The sequence below is a fragment of the Haliotis cracherodii genome, unplaced genomic scaffold, assembly GCF_022045235.1.
Source record: "Haliotis cracherodii isolate W230 unplaced genomic scaffold, xgHalCrac1.p SCAF_4, whole genome shotgun sequence".
NCBI classification, from domain to species: domain Eukaryota; kingdom Metazoa; phylum Mollusca; class Gastropoda; order Lepetellida; family Haliotidae; genus Haliotis; species Haliotis cracherodii.
The window spans coordinates 3216540-3241943 of record NW_027266297.1 but is presented as its reverse complement, the minus strand read 5'-3'; the positions used below and the strand labels follow the sequence as shown (position 1 = coordinate 3241943).

Sequence of the window (25404 nt, the reverse complement as noted above, 5' to 3'; positions counted from 1 at the left end):
CATCGGCATCCTCCCAGTAGCTGGTCCAAATGGGTCTAATGGTCAGGGAGTCATAATTTAAAATCATCATCATCATCATCATCATCATCATCATCATCATCATCATCATCAACTCATCATCATCATCATCATCATCATCATCTTCTTTGTCATCATCATTTTGGTTATCATCATCATCATCATCATCTTCTTTGTCATCATCATTTTGGTTATCATCATCATCATCATCATCTTCTTTGTCATCATCATTTTGGTTGTCATCATCATCATCATCATCATCATCATCTTCTTTGTCATCATCATTTTGGTTGTCATCATCATCATCATCATAGTTGTCATCAACATCATTGTCATCATCGTCATCATCATCATCGTCATAATCATCAACATGGTTGTTATCCTCATCATTATTATCATCGCCGTTGTCATCAACCTCATTATCAACATCATCATCATTGTCGTCTATCATTTATGAAACCCTGATCATTTTTGCATCATCATCATTTTATACATTCTTCTTCTTCTGATTATTATTGTTGCTGTTATTATTATTATTATTGTTATCATCACTGATTTCCATCCAAGGGCTGCTTGAATCTCCCTGTATTGTGGTTGGCAGGACGAGGTCAGGTCACTGTGGTGTGTGCCACCGATTGTGTGCTGATGAGCTACACATGTCAGCAGAGGAAGGTGTTGCAATCTGTGTCACACTCCACCACATGTTCTTCCACTTGCTGGATACATGGCATACCTTGTACGCGTGTGGTAAACAAGTGCGGTAGAGCAAGGCAGCAAGATACTCCAAGTTACCCATACCATCATAATGATTATCTTTGTTATAAGATGAAAACAAATTTCAAACTATTCCTTTTAAAGTATGGTATCTCAACTTGATGACAATTTTGCTTTCAATTTTAAAAACATAATTGATAATTTATTTAATGAAAATAAGCTTAAGTTCCTGATAAAAAATTAAGACAACTTTGAATTTTTAAGAAACTGATAGCAAATAATTTAAGTGCCAAAAGTATAGACATTTAGCTGTTTCCTTTAATTCTATTTGTTATTAATGTCAGTGTTGTCAAATCTAATCTTTAAAGGGAATTTATGTGCATTTTAGCCATTTCTTGTTTTGTAATAGGATATTGATAGACACTGGCTCATTGCTGGGAAGCCATATTAAATGTCAGATTAGACCCAGCACTGATGTTGTTTATAGGGGGAGCATTCAGGGGTATGTGTTGAGTGCAAACACAGAGGCTGACATTTGCCAAGCCTCGACCAGCTGGTGATAAAGCTGTAAATATAAGCCAGAAGAACACCTATGCCCGGTGAAGCCTGCTGGGTAAAATCTCAAATTTGGTCGGAGTCACACTACTCGGAACTTACTAGCTATGCAACTGCCCCAAACTTGTGACTTGTGTGGAGTCTATTTTCGCTCTTCTGTCTAGCGAGGTGTATTTTGTGTCTGTGATTGGGCTATTAACAGGAAAGGTCAGACGGCAAGTTTGTAAATCAAGTGATAGCAAGGTAGGAGCATAAGACCGTATTGTTCTCCTGAGTAGCTTAGGTGGAGCTGACAGCAATTATCAAGATGGAACGGTTCAGGGATATAAAGCTACAGGAGAAGCTTGGAGTAGCTTCTGCCCCCAGACTGGTGGCAAGGGGTATTGTGTCCAGTGCTGCAACAACACAAAGGGAGATTGAGGCAAGCAGACGCGGTCAAGTGTCCAGTGCTTCTGTCACATCCAATTTGGTGTCTGAGGGTGTGTCCAGTAGGACACCATCAGGTGACCAGTGCCTCGGTCAAGGAGACACATCTTCGGGTTTGCTGGACAGGAGGTCTGGAGGTTGTTTACAGACACCATCAGGTGGAAAACAGCAATTAAGGAAGGCAAAGTCTACCCTAGGGACTCTCTTAGATCGTAAAATTGGATCTGGTTTCTTTCTGAAAAATCATATTGGTAGAACTGCCCCAGAATGTGAAAGTGGTCATTCAGGATTGTTGAGCGAGACAGCAGAGACACAGGTGGCTGGGGAGTCCCCCATTGGAACACAGGTGGTCAAGGGGGATATACGGAAGAAGTTCTTGACCAGGGGTCTTGGGCAACACCATGGTCATCTAGAAGGTGGGGAGTGTATAGAGACAGTGTCCAGTGGTGTGATTGCTGGTAGGCGTGTTGAACAACATCAATTTAATGTCAAAGATGGTTGCCTAGAATCATCATCTGTGTCCACAGCCTTAGAGAGTCACGCAGAACACCATCACTTTGAGATAAGTGAGGGTGGTCAGTTGGAGTCAGTATCAGCTGCGGGACACCATGAAGAGCAGCACGTTGCGGTGGCTGTTTGTGATGGAGATCATATAGAATCGTCTGTCATCTCATCGGGATTACACGCTGAACAATTCTCAAAACATTCACAGCATCATGCAGAGCAGTATTCAGGACAGTTTCAGGTAGAATCGGCTACCGTTTCAAGTGGAGCTTTTTCAAATAACCATCTGCAAGTTGCGTCTGTTGTTGCGGGATCACGTTCTACCTCACAAACTAGTGGAGGACGACAGCGACACTGTGACACAATGATTGCCCAGCGGTCATTGTCCAACACACTCGTGGAGATGACCAGTGACTCCAACTTCTCCTTCGGTACAGGCGACAGCTCCATTTTGGATGGACATCGCAGAGTCAAGCGTCCAGCACTTTCTGGTCTCGCGCAGAGACGTTTCAAGTGGTCAAGGTAGATTTCGACGAGCATGCAGTTTTGTCTCACTATATTCTTGATCTTCTGTACTACTCAAAAGAAGTTAAGGAACACCTGGTTTTGTCTTATGACTATAGTTCATCTGGCATGGCCATGATAGTTTAACTATAGTCACATAAAAACAAATTGTGGGTTCTTTAACTTCTTCTGAGTGGTATATATTGACTACCAAAAATTACAATGTATCTATTTCGGGATTTATCTAGATTGAAATAGGATAACAACTATCGCTTTTTTGGTCCATCATTTGAAACATTTGGGTATTTGTTCACCCTTAACCTTCTCAGCACCGTAACAGTTGCTCTTCAAGCATTGCACAATAATGAATAAATTGTCTACCTTTTTTGTAAATCTTCATCAACAGGAGGTGGTGGGGTAGCCAAGTGGTTAAAGTGTTGGTTATCATGCCACATGTCTGGGTTTGGTTCCCCACATGTGTTCCATGTGTAAACTCGTTTCTGGTATAGCCAGCCTTGATGTTGCTGGAATATTTATGAATGAATAAATGAATATTTAGTTATATTTTTTTCTTCTGACAGAGAACTCCCTGTTAAGATGAAAACAGATGAGAAACACAAAATTGTATGTGAAGATAAGTATTAAGTATCAATGTTTGGTTAATTTATGTCAATTATGTGATGTAGCAATGGAACATTAGAAGGGGAAAATTGTGAAATATCATTATGAAATCTCAGCTTTACTGTTTAAGTAATAGGATCTCTTACCCTTGCTGACCCTTGCTGACCCTTGCTGACCCTTCTAGCAAGCAACTGGTGTCACCTCTGATTTTCAGTGATCCATTCATGTAATTTTCACCACTCTTTTGCCTTTCACATCCAATAGAATCTGCTTCGGTGGATAATCGGTGGATAATCAAGACTGGTTATTCTCCTCAATTCAAGCTGTCAGCCTTCTCACACCATTCAGTGTTTGTACCGAGACGAATGCTTATATTTTTTTTAAAAATGAGTTCGAGGTTGCTCGTAAATATTTTGAGACGGATATGCATAAATTGAAATGAAAATTAAACACTTAAAACAAAAAAGTTATTGCATTTCTTTCAGAATGAAGATAAGCTGTTTTGCACATTAGGATATTTCTGTTTATGATCCGACAAATATGTAGTAGTCTAAAGACATGAATGTTATAGATTCTGTTGCGCTATAATCTTAGGAAATGCTACTTGTTACAAATGGTGTGTAAAGTCATGTAAATTGGCCAGTTTCCTTGGTGTATACACTCTTCCCGCTACCCTCTCGCATTTGGGAACTTCATCAGCATAGCTGCATGTAGCCTTGCTCCATGTCTGTACACAATGATAAATCCATGGATGTATGGTAATTCAATCCTTATAATGTCTATTCCAGATAAGCAGACAGTACAATACTAAGGACACTAGTCTTTTTTTTTCACAACTTGTTCTTAGCATTTATGTAAGCTAAAAATTGTGATTTGAACTAATAATCATTGCCTTATAGAGACTTGAGCAAGTCTAGGCTGCATTGTGAGCATTAAACAATACAAGAAGAACCAGTACAGTTACTCTGGGTGCTGTTTCCAACACTGGCTCCTGGCTGCCCTCCAAGTAGATACAGTGGAGGAACTATATATAACATGGACTGGTAGATAGGATGTGGGGATGGAGGGGTATATGCCTGAAGGGGGCACTTGATGCAAGGAGATTCTCTGGTACATTGAGGGTAGATATCTGTAGGTGGTACTTGCTGATGGAGAAGCTGGGATAAGATGAATGTGATTATGTGGCAATGTAGGATGATGAAATTCAGTTGAATATGTCAATGCATTGGGGGATGATCTAAGGGTGCATTAGGGGTCATTCCCCTGTTTTCTTCTCTTCCTCTGTTCTCTTCTCTTCCCCTCCCTTCCAGCTTCCATCTTCCCAACTCCCCATCTCTCTTCCCCTTCCCCCAATATCTTCCCCTCCCTTTCATCTTCCCAACTCCCCAACTCTCTTCCCCTTCCACCAATATCTTCCCCTCCCTCCCATCTTCCCAACTCCCCATCTCTCTTCCCCTTCCCCCAATATCTTCCCCTCCCTTTCATCTTCCCAACTCCCCATCTCTCTTCCCCTTCCTCCAATATCTTCCCCTCCCTCCCATCTTCCCAACTCCCCATCTCTCTTCCCCTTCCACCAATATCTTCCCCTCCCTTCCATCTTCCCAACTCCCCATCTCTCTTCCCCTTCCCCCAATATCTTCCCCTCCCTTCCATCTTCCCAACTCCCCATCTCTCTTCCCCTTCCCCCAATATCTTCCCCTCCCTTCCATCTTCCTAACTCCCCATCTCTCTTCCCCTTCCCCCAATATCTTCCCCTCCCTTCCATCTTCCCAACTCCCCATCTCTCTTCCCCTTCCTCCAATATCTTCCCCTCCCTTCCATCTTCCCAACTCTCCATCTCTCTTCCCCTTCCTCCAATATCTTCCCCTCCCTTCCATCTTCCCAACTCCTCATCTCTCTTCCCCTTCCCCCAATATCTTCCCTTCCATCTTCCCAACTCCCCATCTCTCTTCCCCTTCCTCCAATATCTTCCCCTCCCTTCCATCTTCCTAACTCCCCATCTCTCTTCCCCTTCCTCCAATATCTTCCCCTCCCTTCCATCTTCCCCACTCCCCATCTTTCTTTCCCATTCTTCCTTCTTCCATGTCCCCCATCCCTCTTCCCCCTACCCCCATTATCTTCCCCTCCCTTCCATCTTCCATCTTCCACGCCGAAGACCCGGGTTCGATTCCCGACATGGGTACAATGTGTGAAGCCCATTTCTGGTGTCCCCCGCCGTGATATTGCTGGAATATTGCTAAAAGCGGCGTAAAACCTCACTCACTCACTCACTCACTCTTCCATCTTCCCCACTCCCCCTCTCTTCTCCTCCCCCCCCCCCCTTTTCCCCATCCTCCTCTATTCATTTTGAAAATAAATTGTACAAAATTTCCCAAATTGAATATTATTTATGCAAAGGTGGTTAATAAGGTTGATGGGAGGTTGGAAAGACCCCTCAGCCCCCCGACCCCCCTCCTGACCACACCCCACACTCATCCCATACGTGTTCACTGCGTATTATTTTGGATCCCTTTTAAAAGCCATTGGGAGTGAAGCGATATATATAAATACATTGTATTATTTAGTTCGGACTCTGTCGAAATGCAACCTTGAAATGTCATGTTGATTTTAAGTGACTTGTAGCCATTCTTAGAATCTGAGTGTTCAGCCAGAGCTTTTAAGTGTTTTGTAGCCATTCTTAGAATTTGAGTGTTCAGCTGGAGCTAACGAGTGCCTGCCTTTCTCTCATTCCTTGACCTTGAGGGAATGTCGTAGTTATGTTCAGGAGGACGCGCAGTAGGTCAACCAGCTCTGCTTCCTTTAGTCTAGGCTCATGTTTATCCTCTTGTGGAATTCATAATTTTTTAATGCCTTTTTTAAGAAGATTGAGTATCATGTAACCTAATGCTTTGATCACGAGGATATTTTGCGAGATATTAGTTTGGCATCGATTCTGGCATTGGAGGCCAACTTGTGTATGATGAAGCTCACCCTAAGTTGACAGGCTGATAAATGACTTGATGGCCTTCCACTCCGAGAACAGGTCATTTTCTCGCCATTAAGATAATCTATTGATTCTAGCGGTCTTCTGTGGCCATTTAGTAGAAATAGATAACCACCTAGACGGAGGAGCTCCCACAGTGAGTCTCGCCTACCTGGTGTGACGGCTCTGTGTCTGTTTGTAGACACCTTGGTGTGGTCTTGATTATTTTCTCGTTAGCAGGTGTTGTCCTGATTCATTAGTAGTTGAGTGCAAGGACACACGTTGTCTTTGTTGTGAGATACTGCCACTGACCATTGTTGTTTTGGGATCATTTGTTCATGATTTAGTTTATTAGATGCTGGAGTAATTGTTATGTGGGTGTGTTTGGAATAATTAGTGGTGAAAAGATTCTGTAGATCTGGATAATTCCTTCATTTGCAGTTAGTAATGAGTTTACTTGGTTGTTCTCCTGATGGCCATATTGGTTGTCATTAGATGATATGTATGTTTTCTTTCTTAATTTTGGGATGCTTTCTAAACGTTTATACCGTTTTGATAGATCCTTATGACACATGATACAAGTGATGATCTGACTGTATTCCATGTTGTAAGTGTAGGGTAAAGCACCTCCAAGGGTTTTTATGATATTTAAACCCCGCATCCAGAGGATGAAACCAAGGTGCATCAGTGTAAGTAAATTATAAACCAAAAAAAGAAATTTAAAATAACAATTATCAACTTTTTTATGTTTCAAACATACTTTCCATGAACCCTAGCAAACGGGCTTAAAATATATGTTGCTGGCATACGGTATTTGAAAAAGACATTCTTAATATATTCCCTCCCATATATGTTTGGTTACAGGTCATAGTTAACAGATTTATGTGACAGAAGAGCTTAGATCATCATTAGTATAATAACTCTGCCAAGCAATGGGAGCCTAGATCGTCTAATATGATTTAGTAGGGACCATTTAGAGATGACGAGAATCAAATTTGGTAAGGGTGTCTAAATTGGGCCACCTAAATCCTGCACAAGCCAGAGACGACTATCGATTTTCAGTCTTAAAGATTGGCTTATCAACGCTTATTAGACAAGGGCTTCTAAACTGGTTAAATATTTCATTAACTACTTTATTGATACAGAAACTTACATAGAATTACACGTTTCATTATTCTCACGGACATTATGTTTTTTTTCAAATGACCATCCCCTCTCCTCCCCTCCCTTCCCCTCTTCTCCTCTCCTCTCCTCTCATCTCCTCAGCCCTCCTCTCCTCTCCTCCCCTCCCCTCTTCTCATCTCCTCTCCTCTCATCTCCTCAGCCCTCCTCTCCTCCCTCTCCTCCCCTCTTCTCCTCTCCTCTCCTCTCATCTCCTCAGCCCTCCTCTCCTCTCCTCCCCTCCCCTCCCCTCAAATCTGATTATTCTACTTCCCAAATCAACAGGTTTGAGTGATGTCCCATGCCGTAAACATTCACTGCATCCCATCTAATTGTCTTCCCACATTAACTCCTACAATTCAGACTTGACTTCAATTTGTTTTTGTGTGTTAATGGAGATGTAAATGTCAAGAACCAGATGTATACAATATAGCAAAGTGTCAATACCATTTTTTATTTTTACAACTCCATAAATGCAATGACATTTTGAATTCAATTCTTATAAATAAATAAAAATATGTCAACAATAATAACTTCACAGACTGCATATTTATTCATTAAGAGACACAAAAACCTATTGACAACAATTCAACATCAGTGACATTGTTCAGCTGATAGTGCCACAGAAGCCTGGCCGATTTTAGTATCAAAGGCAAGAAATGGTAGTTCATTTTAGGCCATGGCTTATTTGATTGAGTTTATGGAAACATCATAAATGCAAAAACAATCGCTTTGACTTGTTATAAGCCAATCAAATGCCACGGAATCACATGCAATTTATTTATTGCGATGTAAGTGAAATACTGTCAAGTCTGGTCTCAATCCCAACTCACTCACAGATCTATTCATGCCGAGTCACGTCCACCGAGTTGTGAAAATCAAGGTACACGATAACGTGACATGAAACATGACCGTGTTGGTGTTCTGTGGCGTGATCGATGCTTGCTCCGGGGTGAATGTCCAGATCTGTACCCTCATCTAGCACTTCCTCCAGATGACTTTTCACAGCTTCACAGAGCGTCACACTGTCACACCCCCCAGTACAATAGCTACATCCCAGGTAAATGGATGTTTATTCTGATCCCATACCGTTAACCACCTAACTCAGCAAGTATCACTTTGACGAGTAATGAGGTTTGCATATAGATGGATGTGGTATTGATCCGTACTACTTCAGATCACGGATGACGAAACTTAATCCGAACACTGAAAGTTTTTTTCTGTCTGCTCTTGATGAGGTTTGTATACTACTTGCTGTGTGATTATGATGCACACTGGCTGCTCTTGCGGCTTGCATTGTCCTTATTGTGAGATGTCCACTGATTGTGGATGGCTGTCAAGATTAGACCACCCTTACTGATGGTTAAATCATTTCTGATTGAAGACGTGATCATGTATTTAAAAAAGACTTTTAGTAGTATTATGTCCGCCAAGTGTGACTGGAAAGTGACCATGTATCATCTGTTGTGGAATATGAACTCGGATGCTGATTGTTAAATGGTTTCTGTTGAAAGTAGAATGGGGTTTTATTTTTAGAGATATCTTTTGCTTCAATTATATAATGTAATAGTGATGTGTTGCTGGCCGATCAGCTTCACAAGTTTGGTGTTGTTACTGATTGCAAAGAAAATTTCTTTTTGAGCACAGTCACCTTATTTGAATCGGGTAATGGTTGTGGAGAGAATCATGCGTCTGATTTGCCTCTTGTTATGTTCCAGCACTATCTCTACTGCTGGTAATCAAACCTTTATTTGTCATATTTCTTGGCGTCTGAATTGGTAATATCAATTTTTCCTTGTGCCGCATTGACTTGACTTTTTGTGAAATGATTGCCATTAGAAATTTGAATTCCTTTATACTAGGAACGTGTAGTTATTTTTAAGTGGAATTGCGTGTTGATAATATTATGCCTTGTGTTCATACAAGGAGCAGGTAGAGATGTTTTGAGAGACATGATTAATGGGTGTCACCAATTATGACCATATTTGGTTGGTACTGAATTTGTTTCTGATTGACTTAGTAGGTATATATCTGAAATATGCTGAAGTTCCTCACAGCCTTAGGAGGCTTCTTGCTGCAACGTCTGTGACAACATAGCTGAGATGTCATAGGTGGCAAAGTGGCAAGAATCAATGACTTAAGATCCTAATTATTTCTAGGGTGTGTGGTGTGTGTGCAGTATTCCTGTTATGTGATGGCGGTCATTAGATAATCGATTCGGGACAAGACAATCCAGTGATTGACATGATGAGCTTTGATCCATACAGCTGTGAATGATGACATGCAATCAACAGAGTGTCCGAGTCGGACCACCCAATCCATATAGTTGCCTCTCTTGACAAGCATGGGTTGCTGGAGACTTATTATAGTCTTCAGTGGGATCCCCATGAGGGTGTATGCTTAGGGAGTGTTTGAGAATAAATTTAGTAATGACATCCATGCACTTGGACAAATATCATTTATACATCATAAATTGTAGTGGTGTGTGGCATAGCCTATTGGGTAAAGTGCTCACTCATCAAGCCAAAGGCCCAGGTTCGACTCTCTACAAGGGTACAATGTGTGAAGCCTATGCTTTGTATCCTCTGCACAAACTGCTGGAATATAGTGGCATAAAACTCTATTCATTCACCCAAAACATGTATGCTATTGTCTTTACAGATCAATATCTGTGACTAAATATATATCCTTGTTTGTGATATATATCAATCCATCAGGAACTGTTATACCGCAACATTCTGTGTCAAATCTTCTATAAATAAATTTAATGCGCTCATGTTCAGTAAATGAAGATATTTTAAAGAACCTTGCAATGTATGTTTAAAAGTCTACAGAACTAAGAAGAGCTGTGATAGAACAAAATACCACTGTTTCTCTGGTGTAACACGATGTAGTACGGGCCGCTGGCCTGCACACCTTTGTGAATAAAGCCGAATTCCAGAATAAATGCAAAGGTGTAGTAAGGGTCTGCGGTATTATCGGTATATCGGTATACTGAGGTTCATTCTTTCTACGATACATATCACAATATCATTTTTTCATGCTCAATATATGAGATGATTTCAAATTGGGATTTTAATCATGTGTTTAGTGTTATATACTTGCCAAATGCCTTCACTGCCTAGGAGCATGCAAGCATCCTGGTCCCCAAGATGGCTGCGTATTTATTGCATTATGTTGTACCAGGATCTTATTTTGTTCCAATTATGAACTTTAATTCATACTTTAACGTATCAGATGCTTCTGAATTCAAAATTTAGAATTATACAATATATCATGATACCTATCGTAATATGGCCTTGTGCATTGCAAACTATTGTGATATACTTTAAACCTCCAATATCCATCTCAAAGGTCTAGTATTCGGATATTTACCGAAGTCAGATGCCTCTTCTAAGAACAGGCCTTCTCAGAATAAACACATACACAAGTTATTGTAAGAGAGCTGAACATGATGTACTTTATTCACTATCAGCATCAAATCATTTCTCATCATCAACTGACTCAAACAACATCATGTAAATCAAATTTTGAAATATTGAGCTTCACTATTCAATGATATTTTATATAGGACAGCCAAAATATCTCCTCAACATCAATCTGTAAAACATGAAATCAATGTATGGCCTGACTGTCTTCAGTCACGCAACGTGATCATATTGGTGTGGTCAGCTTCTCCACCCAGTCATGTGATTAGCCGCAGTCAAGACAAAATAATCGGGGAAAGTAGGATTATGGGTAATTCCGCTAGGCAGCTGGAGTGTTTTGATAAAGGTATGCACACGGTACTAATATTGGTGGCCATAAGAATCTGACAGTGCGACATTCAGATTGGAAAGTGCATCGATAGTTGGGGTGAAATTAGTATGACATGGACCATGTAATAGGAATGCTTTGAACCTTTGTCATTATCCAGTGGCCATCTTGGATAAATTGAGCGGCCATCTTTGATGACTTGGAGGAAGGCTGATAATGTTTGTATAGCATGAAGATGATTATAAAACTGAGGGTAGTGATGGTATATTTGGAATTATATAAATTGCCCGAGATTATTTAAATACCGTAAAGTACGGTTATAACGAACTCAAAGGGACTACTTATTTTAGTTCGTTTTAACCGTAGTTCATTATAAGCATATATACAGCATAACTACAGCAAACAGTCGGGACCCAAAAAGTAGTTTGTTGTATCCGTCAGTTCATTATAAGCGTGTTCGTTATAAACTTACTTTACTGTATTAATAATATATGATTTCATATCTTTCGATGGCACATTTAGATAATTGGATTTGAGAGATCAAGATGGGTTTTTTTTGGTGGTTGTATGACAGCGAACATAATGTGTTCAAATTTTATGAGAAGAAGGATGTTAAAAAGGTAAATTGAAAAATCATAATTGAGGTCAAATCAGATTTTATGTAATACCAAGAATTTGAAACATATAAGTTGTCAAGCTCTTTGTGGATAATATACTTCATATGATGCAGGAAATTTGAAAATATGTTTTGTTGGCAATAATATGACTGATGTGCAGGATTTAAAGTGACACCGACGCCTGAGAAACTTTTCCCTTTTGCTTTATCCTCATAATGGGGCGGTCGGGTAGCCTTGTGGTTAAAGTGATTGCTTGTCACGCCGAAGACCCGGGTTCGATTCCTGACATGGGTACAATGTGTGAAGTCTATTTCGGGTGTCCCCCGCTGTGATATTGCTAAAAGCGGGGTAAAGCCATACTCACTCAATTATCCTCATAACTGTATTTTCATCTGTCTGAATTGGCAAGGGGGTTAACATGGGATCACACAAGTATGTATAACCCAATACAACAAGGCCTGGGTGTCAGTACATGTTTATGTACACCACCTGCGGAGATGTTTTAAGGCAGCTTCTATTATCACAGATGGAGAACTTTATGTTCAGAGGGTGTTTATCTCGGTAGGGGAGAGGTGGGGGGGGAACTGCTCACAATGTGCTCTTCCTATCAATAAAACCTCTGTCACTTGTGCTGCTGATGCTGGTGTGATGAGGGGCAGGGAGTTCTGCACTAGGGTCAGCCAGATTCATCACATGGCCATGACACTACATATATAGCCTTGCTCCAAGGCTCTACTGAAAGAAAAGTCCATGGATGTGTAGTAATTCTACCCTCTTATAGGCAAGTCTAGATATGTGGACAGCACACAAAGAATCCAGTCTCTCATCCGGACAACTTGTTCTTACTTACGTAGTCTAGAACTTATGATTTAAACTAATAATTATTGCCTTAGAGACTTGTGCAAGTCTCCTACCAAAGCTGCCAGCCATTTTCTATGCTTGTTTCATAGAATCAAGAATCAAGAATTTTTATTGTACGGAACACCCTCGTAGGGCAGGGTACAAACTAACTACATATGGAATAAATATAACTATCAACATGAGAGGTATATATACATAATGTACATTATATATATAGATATTACATATTATTTCATTCATAGTGTATAAACATTTATATATATATATATGATGAGGTGGCTGGCAGCGTGTACTTTAATGATGCTGATACTGTTTCATATGCTCCACTAACAATGTTCTTGGTGTAAATAAGTAAGAATTATTTTATTCTCAGCAACTCAAACGTGAACCTAGCGGGGGTAGGAGTACATGATACAGCCACCCGCCCGTCCATCCGTCTATCTCCATTTTCAGAGGATACCAGTAACTCAAGATCTGTTCAATATTTCTCCACAAATTCCTGACACATCAACTCAGTATTGAAGTGGCACCTTTCACGATTCAGAGATATTTGACATGTTTATTTCTGGTGTTGTCGAGTTAGAATTAGAGTCAACTGATGGTGATTGTGATTTTTTCCTGATGCTGAACGAAAAAAATATTCAATATGTCTTCAGAAAACTTTGGACACAAATTTGCCTGAGGGTGAAGTGGTGCCTTTTCCTGATTGGGTAATTTGGCTATTTTGATTTTGTCATTTCCACAGAAGCATGTAGGAGATCTCGTCAATGGAAGGCCGAGCCTGTTTTGGGAATAGTTTATCAATATTTCCTCCTGAATGTTAGCTCGAGCCAAGGGATATGTCATTTCCTGGTAACTTGTTTAAAATGATGGCGGTACTTAAACCATGTACAGATAAAGATGTCCGCCTGCCATGACTGGTAGACAGAGGCTTGGGTTATTCAGCATTAAGTGGATAAATTCACTAAACCTGATCTAGCGTCATGTGCTCATAGTTGCCATGTTTCATATGGTTGAGTCAGATCGGATGGAAGTGTCGATGGGAATATGTACTTTGTCTGGTAAATAGATCTTTACCTCACTGGAAATCAGGATTGGTGATGGGGAGATGGATTCAAATAGCATTGGAGTGTTTGAGATACCAAGAAACTTTGCTTAGCAAGAGTTCCAAAGATATAGAGATAAATCTAGCTCAGCAGCAATGGAGTGAGGACCCCCCATTCAAACTGTAGAAGGTGCCGGGGAATTGTTGCGTTTCCTTTCACTAATAGGGATGGGTTGGGGGCTGAGAAGGGGGGGGTTGGAGGGAGATAGACTTACATTTGAACATCAGTGAATGCACTAATGATGACCCACTTCATGAATAAACTTCCTTCTTACACAGATGTGAAATGAAACAGACTGACTACAGGGGATTCCACTTTGAATCATGAAATGTAATTGGTGAGGTGAGGTGAAATTGGGTTTAACGTCACGTCCAAGATTATTGCACTGATATAGCGAAGTGCATGCACGTGTGTGTGTGTGTGGCTGCTTGTACTAGTCCGGACTGATGCCGATTTATAGTGCTAGCCCACTGAGATACCATGCCGCAGTTTAACATGAATACCTCTCTCAGACACAGTATACTGACTCCGAGCCGACCAGTCCTTGTTTTAGCCCCTTAATGCCGAGCGCCAGACAGGGTAACAACAAGTACCATCTTTTGGTATGACGCAGCTGGGGATCAAACCCCGGACCTTCCGCTTTCGGGCGGATGCTCTACCACTAGACCACAGAGGCGGTCGAGGTGTAATTGGATGATGATGTTGAATCAAGAGAATTTGCAGTCATTGAATAACAATAACATTTGGCAAATGTAACAAACGTAACTGTTTATCTTCTAAAATTAACCCACAATCACCCAGCCTAGATTTATGTCTGGAGGTTCTTATATCATACATAGTATGTGACATTATTATTTGTACTTGCGTCTTTCATAACCTCTTCATAAATGCTTTTTTAAGTCTGCATGATATTTGAAATCCTCCCAAGTCAGGGCAGGGGGGCAGAATGTACACACCACCTTTCAGAAGCATAGTAAACATGTAAGCATATATTAAAAACAAAAATCAACTCATTTTGTTACAACCAATTTTATTTTTTCAAATTCTATGCTTTCATGTAGCATGTCTACTTGGTCGTGCATGCTGGGATGTTCTGCCTGATGGTCTCACCAGGATTCCATACTTCCAGCCGAGGATGGTCCGCCAGGTGTTGTGTGGGAGGCTGGCTATCTGTACAGAAATTTGATCGGAAAAATTATCAGTAGATATAAGGTATAATGTAGGTCAAAGTTGATTGAAGATAACATGACTTTTGATGTATATGGTCCTCCTGGGTCTGGCTCTTTTATCTGATGTTTTGACTGTGGATGGATTAATTAACTACAGATGTGGGATTGCTGTTTGTTAGAGAACATACTTGAAGTTGAGATGTCCTTCCTGGGTTAACACACATGAAACAGCTGTTGTGATAGAGGGATTGTATGTGGTGTAGAGATGACCCTTTTGGGTCTCCATAGTGAACATACTATGGTGGTACATGTTGTCGGGTGTGCCCTTGTTCTGACCATTATAGATGATTCTTGTAATGCCCGCTTGCACACTGGTGGCAGCGATGATACCAGGAGAGTACAAAGGTGTCATGTGCTGGGAAGGAGCTTGAGCAATTCCAGCTAAAGGGAGACAACTTTGCATTAAGCTGTTTTCATGATGCCACACGCCTGTCTTGTTTTCCCAAACCTCTATCACTCCCAGCACACATTACACAAGGTCAAATGTCATATGTATTTTATTTCTGATGCAACTTCAATCCATCCAAATTGCTTTCTGTTACACACCATGACAGTGTCCCAGTAATAACAACAACTGAGCTAAATGTTTGTGCAAACAACATAACAATACCAATCGGCCCATTATTATCAGTGCTCATTTCCTTGTGTACCGTGTTGCTTTTCAACAGGAAGCAATCACAGTGGTCACCGTTTGTGACGTCACAGGAAACAGCTGATCACATGTTTTTGCAAATGGCGAACGGAATAACTCGCCGATACAGTTGTTTATTTGCCTCTTTCAATAAAGGTAGACACTTGTTCACTATCAATTTATGAACTTTGGAAAACGTATGTAATAGCTATTGGCGATTTCATCTGGGGATTATATATTATAGCTGTGAATTACATATATTGTTACATGTAAAGATTGTGGAGTTTATGAAGAACGATAAACTTTGAACATTCAATTGAAAACTTATTATCGGAGGTAGTAACATGCATAACATTTTTTTAATAATAACAACATTGGTGTATAATAATAACTTTATTGATAACTTATAACAATAATGGCTCTAGTCGTGGCAACTTCCAAACTTTCGGGAAGTTGTAATCTATCAGACCGTCATTCAGGTGATGTTTCTGACAGATCACGATCTGAAAAATACTATCATGAAAGTGTATCCCGTGGATAAGCCGACCCCTTTCTACAGAATCTTTTTTCTGGTCCTCAAAATTCGGCTTATACGCGGTCATATACGGTAACTGAAGGAATGACCAATTCCAGGGAGGACCTGAGATTTAGTTTTAAAATGAATGATTTGTTCAATAAAATATGGCAAAAACAATTGCCTCAGGTTCTATAAAAAAAAGTATGTTAGGCTGGATGTGTTGAAAAAATGTGTGCAAAAACATTTTTCTGCTTTTCTTTTAATGAAAAGAGAGAAACATTTGTTTCTTGAATCAGTGACAGACAAAATATACTGTATCTCACAGAAACCTCAACCATGTCTCCCCTGTTTGTATTTACCTAACTGCAACACCCAGCATAGGCTTATAATTAGTCTCTGAAAAAAATATTATATTGACAGAAACAAGCAACTACATTTAAATTGAAAAGGAGCCCCAGGGAGACACATAAACCTGTGTAAAATCTAGACTTGATTCATTGAGAGCTACAAATTACAGTAAGGGCTGAACGGAAGGGAAAATAATGTGGTTCAGGGACTGTGAGACAAACTACATCCGTCACTGCTCCTGTGATTACGTTGCTGGTACTGCTGGAAGCACACATACAATCTCCATACAGCCCACTCTGGCGTGGCAGTGAGGCGAGTTCCAGCTCTGTGTGCAAATGGTAGGAGGAAAGTCCTAATGACTTGATCGCTGTTTCCAGCACCTTCTAGAAGAATGAATCATTTAGAAGAACTAGGTTTGCTGGGTACATTCTTAAAACACTTATACATGTACTACTGTCATTACAACAGCTTTTATCTGTGGCCCATTTGAAAAAAAATTACAAAAAGTTTACAGAAATGCGACTTAGTTAATCATCAGTGAACGTTGCCTGGGTATTAAGTGCGGAATAGCAGATTAACAGACATCCAAAGTTTGATCACCTCCTCCAAATTGATGTATTCCTACTCAACAGTTGGGACTTTTTTATCATGGCTGTAAGTGTGGAAGGTCCACACACCTGAATTCCGACATACTTTACACTCAGTCTCATTAAGATCAGATTTTTTTATTTTTTTTTGTGTGCTTGCAAACGCTACACAAAGATCTGAGGACATCATATTACAGGTCATGTCATGTTAATGGTCTTGACTTCCCACTTTACGGTTGTGACAAATGCAGTTGCCATGGTTATCAGAATTAATAACACAATTTAAATATAGTTATCAATGTGAGTGATAAAAGATATCAATATGAATATGAACTGAAGGATGTAAACGTAAGTGTCTGTGCATCATCAGGTGTAGATATGGAGCAGTGCAGGGGAGGATATCGCGTACTGTTTCCCTGCCAACTACTTCCATCCCATGACCATGCCACTCCCTGAGAGGAGCATAATGTATTTAACAGCTCTGCCGCTTGTTTGTATATCTTTCTGATTTCTTTCCCACCATCCATGTCTGTGGAAGGGTTGAGGCTGACAGTCATGTCTTCATGGCCGGTCGCTTGCTGGTTGAGACGGTATAGGTAAATATATGTATTTACAATTACATTGAATGAAAAATGGTATTGAAATTAACACCGGACATATTTCATGACAAAAATATTTTTTCTAAACTTCCATGAAATATTTTATTCTACTCATTTTGTTCATTTGGTCAGTCATATATCTTATATTCTTTTGTTGCTACATTTAGAATAGACATTCTTTCTATCTGTTTTATGTTCATGATTTACAGACATAATAGAAAAGACATAATAAATCATTTTTTATGTTATGGTCACATGCCTCGTATCATTTCATTTTCTGAAAATCTACAAACACGAAAAGTCTCAGTGTTAATTTTGGCCCTTCTTTCTCTGCTTTTTGAACATATACTACTCAAAAGAAGTTAAAGAACACTTGATTCTTTCATATCTGTCTAGGTAGTCTGTCATGCCATGACGGATTAACTACAATGATATGAAAGGGGAGAGAGTGTTGGTGTTTTTACGTGTGCTTTCTGACTTTGTGCGTGTTTCACACAATATGAAAGAATTGTGTGTTCCTTAAGTACTAAACATCTGTTGACAGATGCCTGAAGAGTTTGTTAAAAAAAGTAATCCCAAAAAATAAAATGCATCAGCCTCTCATTTTTTTTAAAAATTAATGAAAATCTAATTATCAATTTGTTCATTCACAACTATGGTGATTAGGTTTATGCATATAAACAATAATTTAATATCATAGTGCCACTGAAAGATGGCGATATATGGACAGGAAGTGTTATTGTATTATTGTATAATAGGAAGTGTTTGACAGAAGCTTTTTTCTGAGGATTTGGAGATGAAACAATGTGAAATGGTAACAAAGTCATCTCAGCCACATACTTACTCATGATAATAAAAAAACTTCTTGAAATATTTCGACTCACCCCTAGTTGAAAAAAATATTCGATATTCTTAAATTGAATAATAATAATAATAATTATAATCATAATAAAAATACCCCAACAGGTTTATTTTAATCTGTAAATCTACTACTGCTACTGCTACTGCTACTACCAATAATGATAATGATAATAATAGGTAATAACAAAAGGTAATAATAATAAGTAATAACCTGTTTTAAAAATAATGCAGCTTTAAGAATATTTGTGGTTGTTTTTATTTCCCCAGTTGTTCAAACATTATGCATAGCTTTAACATTTAACATTCCCACAAGCAGGACCTGGGCCCAGCTTGTCCTATACCTTTTCTTGCTATACCCATCCACGAGGTAATCTATCCTCATTAACCATACACATGGACGGCAAAACACATAACCATAATAGATTTGTGAAAAGCAGGACGTCATACACGCTAATGTGTACATGGTTGTAGAGGACAGGCTATTTGAACTGGAGTTGATCCTAATCCTCATACCCCAGTTGAGACTGGAGAGATTATCCGATTATGTCCCGTGAATATACCTCACATAATCCCCTGGAAGCTGGACCAGTGTTCTAACACTGTCCCACAGGGCTATTGTGCACTTATTTATTGGTCAGTACTTTCTTGGATAAGGCTACCAACAACACCAGCCCCTTGGTGTGTGCAACGTTTCACCTTGTTATTGCTTTATTGCCATTGGCTTTATACCAAAACTGTTGTAGTGGTATTCACAACTTCTGAAAGACCTTTCATATTGGGTGTCCGTGTCTTTGTGAGTATGAATGAGATCGAGACGGCGTAGGAAGTGCTATGTGAATCTCAGTGGTATTTACCTGCCTGTGGAAGAGAGGTAGAGCAGTGCTTGGTGAAAGTTGGTCCCTTCTATGACTGAAAGAAGTTGGTGCTGGATTGTTTGTGCAGAGAATTGACCTGTGCATTGAGGAGGTGTTGCCTGTGAGTGGTCATTGAAGACGTGGACTGTGTTAGTGAATTTCTTGTCCTGAGTTTTATGGTGACACAAGCAGACGTCTTGTGATCATTTGATGCCAAAGGAATACTTAATTCAAGATTTGTCCGTAATGGATATTTTCAAGTGGATCTGTGTTCACACGTTTAGATGAGTAATTATCACATAAATCCAGGAATTACATGGTAATTATAGTCAACTTTGAGACCGATTCATGACTGCCGTGTGACGGTCGGGTGCACAATGTTTCAACCTCCTGTTGCAATGGAGGAGGATGTTGAATTGGACGACACTCTGGACGTGGAACTAACCCAGGCCTGGCTACAGCATGGTGAGAGGCACCGACATTTACTCGACAACTCGAAGGATCGGATGTATTTCCGAGCAATCAGACGGAGGTATGACCTTGAAATGATCTAACACAGATCTTAGCCAGTCAATGCTAAGTCACGCCTACACATTGTTCTGTTCTGTCACGGGTGTTTGAATATAGGATATTTTCTCCTTGACTGTTGACATGGGGTGGGATGTATTGTGAGGGAATGGGGACAGATAATTGTACAAGCGCATGACATGATGTGAGCTAGTATGTCAATGGAAATGACAGTGTTATGTATCAGCAAACCTGTATAAAAAGAGCAGCCACTTTTGATATAACCAACATGCTTCATCAGTGTGTGGTATCTAAGCTTGTTGTTCACGACTGATTTTGAATATTTCTAATAGCAAGGACTATTCACTGTATTCACCTGGCTATGTCTGAAATAACACAGTGCTAATGTGAATAAAACTTTGGAGATGTTTACAAACAAATAGAAATAAAGAACAAATATTGTGTTAAAAAACAAGCAAAACCCCTGGTATTTTGCGTTCGAGATTTTTCAAAAATGATGTACAAGATTGCTAGGCAACAGATACTGATGATGTTCAAGATTGCCAGGCAACAGATACTGATGATGTACAAGATTGCCAGGCAACAGATACTGGTCTGTGATACAGAAACAGATGATGTACAAGATTGCCAGGCAACAGATACTGATGATGTACAAGAATTCCAGGCAACAGATACTGATGATGTACAAGAATGCCAGGCAACAGATACTGATGATGTACAAGAATGCCAGGCAACAGATACTGATGATGTACAAGAATGCCAGGCAACAGATACTGATGATGTACTAGATTGCCAGGCAATAGATACTGATGATGTACAAGATTGCCAGGCAACAGATACTGGTCTGTGATACAGAAACAGATGATGTACAAGATTGCCAGGCAACAGATACTGATGATGTACAAGAATGCCAGGCAACAGATACTGATGATGTACTAGATTGCCAGGCAACAGATACTGATGATGTACAAGATTGCCAGGCAACAGATACTGATGATGTACAAGAATGCCAGGCAACAGATACTGATGATGTACAAGAATGCAAGGCAACAGATACTGATCTGTGATACAGAAACAGATAACGTACAAAACTGACAGGCAATCAACAAGCATACAGGTCACATGCCTGGATGGTATATTTGGCCAGATCATAGTGTTAAACAATAGTATCAAACTCGTTAGTATTTTACCCATATGAACTATAACAAGATCAACAGGTTGTACTGGCTCAAAACCACAACAAAAAAACACAGATAATTCCTGTAACCACTTTAACCAAATCATTGAAAATTGTTAAATCAGAAAAGCAATGAAAGTCTCATAACAGTGAAAATTGTTTCAAGAATGAAGTTGTTGTCTTTAAACATGCTCAATCAATGTAAAACCCACCTTCTCAAGGCAAGGGTATTACATGAGTTAAGTCCAGTCTCAATCCTTGACCAACTAGGCTGGAATTTCTGGGCACAATCATAGCACCACCAGTGTCTATTATGAGTTACCCCCCTTCTATGCCCCTCCTATTGACCAATCAGATTCCACCTCTCATATTACTTGCATTTGCTTCATATAAAATGGTGTTGCTCAGTGAAGACGATCTGATCGCTAATTAAGATTTATATTGTGTCATGTGTTTGTGATGGGTGTCACCGGTAGAGCAGGATGCCCTGATCTTTTTTGCAAACATCTGGTGTCATCACTATTTGATAGTAATTCCTAAACACATGCTCATGATATGGTCGGAATCGTACAATGGGCCTGGGCAGAGATTTCTTATGATCATTGGAATAGTTATCGTCTCTTTTATTTATTTGAAAGAAACACCACATGGATAAGTTGTCTTCCATACAAATAACATTTGTCATGAAGAAACTAACATTTGCAGATACAAGACCTTCTCAGCTCTGCATTCACTGTACTAGTATTGATTAACTCAAACACAGGGCCCAGGCTATGCTTAATATTGAAGATGAGAGGAGTTCTCTCCCTTGTACTGCCTACGTCAACCATTTAAGTAGTCCTTGATGATTCATCACCTGTTCCCTACTACCTGATCATAGATATCAAGTACTTTGTCCTACAAGTAATCCTTGGGTTATTTCGTATTGGGAATAATGCAAATGATTTGAAAGTAGTTCGATTTGGTTGGATATTTTAGGACAGGTAGAAAAGTAGATCACTTGGTCATGCCATAACTCCCCCAAAGTTGACTGTGTGAATCTGTTGTCTTATCACAATGGGAATCAAGATCATATCCCATATTGGTTACATGAGTGACGTCAAGAAACAAGTTGGGTTGACCTGCCTACACGACAACATTGTAGGAGTGTAAACTTCATGCTGTGTATGTTCTGGGGTGCAGCTCAGCGCGTGGGTTGCATTTTGTAAACCAGTGTCTGATGCTGGAGGAGTGCGTGGTCAGTAGACCTGTCTCTGCACAGCCATGAAGAGGTATATCATATTTTTATGTAATTTTCATTCTACTTCTTTTTTAATTGTTTCAGGTTCTTGTTCTTGTTCTTTGTTATGTTTTTCTTAAATAACCCACAGTTGATGACTCAATATGTTTCATTAGGAAATTCGCTTAAATTCCGAAGGATCAAGTTCAATTCCACACGTCTGTGAGAAGCCGGTGTGGGATGGCTTGAATATTGCTATAAACATCACTCACTCACTCACTCACTCACTCACTCACTCACTCACTCACTCACTCACTCACTCACTCACTCACTCACTCACTCACTCACTCACTCACTCACTCACTCAGCATGACTCTATGAGACTCCATTCATGGATAATCCCCCCACATGGTCAATCACTGAGACTCATGTTAATTGTAGCCCTTTACGTGGAGGAGGTGTCAGGGCTGAACATGACTTAGCTTGTGGAAAAGAATGTATGTGCTGTTTTTAATGAGAACGGATGTGCAGAAGATTTATGCTACGCTGACTGGCAATTTGCTTATTTCTTTATGACGGGAAGTACCTAAGTTTTTTATGATTCACGTTTCCATTTACTGACACGCCTTTTTCCTTGTCATGGGACTCTGCGAAAATACAGAATTTACTGTACAATGTGGACATATCATATAGAATCTGGACACTGTACAATGTGGACATATCATATAGAATCTGGACACTGTACAATGTGGACATACCACATAGAATCTGGACACTGTACAATGTGGACATATCATATAGAATCTGGACACTGTACAGTGTGGACATATCATATAGAATCTGGACACTGTACAATGTGGACATACCATATAGAATCTGGACACTGTACAATGTGGACATATATAGAATCTGGACATTGTACAATGTGGACATACCATATAGAATCTGGACACTGTACAATGTGGACATATCATATAGAATCTGGACACTGTACATTGTGGACATACCATATAGAATCTGGACACTGTACAGTGTGGACATACCATATAGAATCTGGACACTGTACAATGTGGACATACCATATAGAATCTGGACACTGTACAATGTGGACATACCATATAGAATCTGGACACTGTACAGTGTGGACATATCATATAGAATCTGGACACTGTACAATGTGGACATACCATATAGAATCTGGACACTGTACAGTGTGGACATAACATAAATATTCTGGACACTGTACAATGTGGACATACCCAGTGATATGTCTAGGCCTGCACAGAGGCCAATATTCGGCCCCAAGTCTGAAGAAATGTCTGAACAATTCCCAAATTGGAATTCCCACATTTGCTGATATTCTGTAACTCATGCCCATATATTTTCATAGATGTTTTACATTTGACCACAGTATCCTACTTAACTTTTGATAGAGATCGACATCCAAGTCGGGACTGAATATGATTGTGGAGATGTTGTCATGCAAATAGTATTCAATATTGCCTTTGAACTGATTATTTCAATATAAAATTAACAAACCTTTCAAAAGTTTTTGAATAGTATATACTACTTAAATTCTTTCATATTGCTTTTGTTAAACTGTCAGTTCTATAAAAGTATGAGACCTATGAAGATCCAGGTTAGAATAGGTCTTCAGCAACCCATTCTTGACGTAAAAGGCAACTATGCTTGTCATAAGAGGTGACTAACAGGATCGGGTAGTCAGGCTGGCTGACTTGGTTGATTCATGTCATCGTATCCCAATTGCGTGGATCGATGCTCATCATGAGATCAATCACTGGATTGTATAGTCCAGACTTGATTATTTACAGACCGCCGTCATATAGCTGGAATATTGCTGAGTGCAGCATTAAACAACAAACAAACATAACAAATTGTCATAGTATGTACTATGTATATTGTTCTTGATCACATGTAGATCTTGATCATAACCCATGGTTAAATAAAATGAAATTGATGCTATGCACTAGATTTAACAACCATCACTTGCTAAACATGCTTTGAAATAAATATTTATCACTGGTCTACAATGAGAAACAATTTGTTATCAAACTGTGTCTCCTGCCAAAACAGTAAAATGTCTGCATTATTTTCAAAGCAAGGGATACCAGCTAGACCACTTGTTATCACATAGGTCCCTAGGAACAACGGGGTACCAGCTAGACCACTTGTCTAGGAACAACGGGGTACCAGCTAGACCACTTGTTATCACATAGGTCCCTAGGAACAACGGGGTACCAGCTAGACCACTTGTTATCACATAGGTCCCTAGGAACAACGGGGTACCAGCTAGACCACTTGTTATCACATAGGTCCCTAGGAACAACGGGGTACCAGCTAGACCACTTGTTATCACATAGGTCCCTAGGAACAACGGGGTACCAGCTAGACCACTTGTTATCACATAGGTCCCTAGGAACAACGGGGTACCAGCTAGACCACTTGTTATCACATAGGTCCCTAGGAACAACGGGATACCAGCTAGACCACTTGTTATCACATAGGTCCCTAGGAACAACGGGGTACCAGCTAGACCACTTGTTATCACATAGGTCACAGAGAACAACGGGGCACCAGCTAGACCACTTGTTATCACATAGGTCCCTAGGAACAACGGGGTACCAGCTAGACCACTTGTTATCACATAGGTCCCTAGGAACAACAGGGTACCAGCTAGACCACTTGTTATCACATAGGTCCCTAGGAACAACGGGGTACCAGCTAGACCACTTCTTATGACATAGGTCACAGAGAACAAAAGTAAAAATTTAAGTCAATTGTTTTTCTCAGCTGAAACTGAAACTTTCAACTTTGGTGGTTACTAAAACACTAATAATCTACTAAATGTCATCAAGATACCATGTTGAGTTCCATAAACATATGATGTTGAAATGGAATAAATTTTTTCAAGGAACTGACCATTTCATGTTCCCCCCGAGTTCGCCCCGATAATGTTTCTAGGTTAGACTGAACCATACCCATGCTAGTAGGTTTCACCAAAGTGGTAAACATCCGAGACCGGCATCAC

The 25404-nt window shown here is 39.8% G+C and overlaps 1 protein-coding gene across 9 annotated transcripts in view; it reads left to right on the top strand.

Annotated features, from left to right (window-relative positions):
* Positions 1-25404, top strand: part of LOC139478721 (3',5'-cyclic-AMP phosphodiesterase 4C-like) — a 392248-nt gene that overhangs the window by 215621 nt on the left and 151223 nt on the right. For 3 of the 9 annotated variants that reach the window (XM_071261313.1, XM_071261312.1, XM_071261310.1), the window contains exon 1: positions 1354-2739. The exons of 3 other annotated variants lie outside the window; for them this stretch is intronic. In XM_071261313.1, coding sequence (XP_071117414.1) covers positions 1595-2739 — 1145 coding nt within the window. In that variant the 5' untranslated portion in view covers positions 1354-1594. Of the gene's footprint in view, positions 1-1353; positions 2740-17636; positions 17714-19789; positions 19964-22384; positions 22408-25404 lie in introns of those variants that run through there. 3 more of the 9 variants (XM_071261318.1, XM_071261314.1, XM_071261319.1) reach the window with 3 other exon arrangements.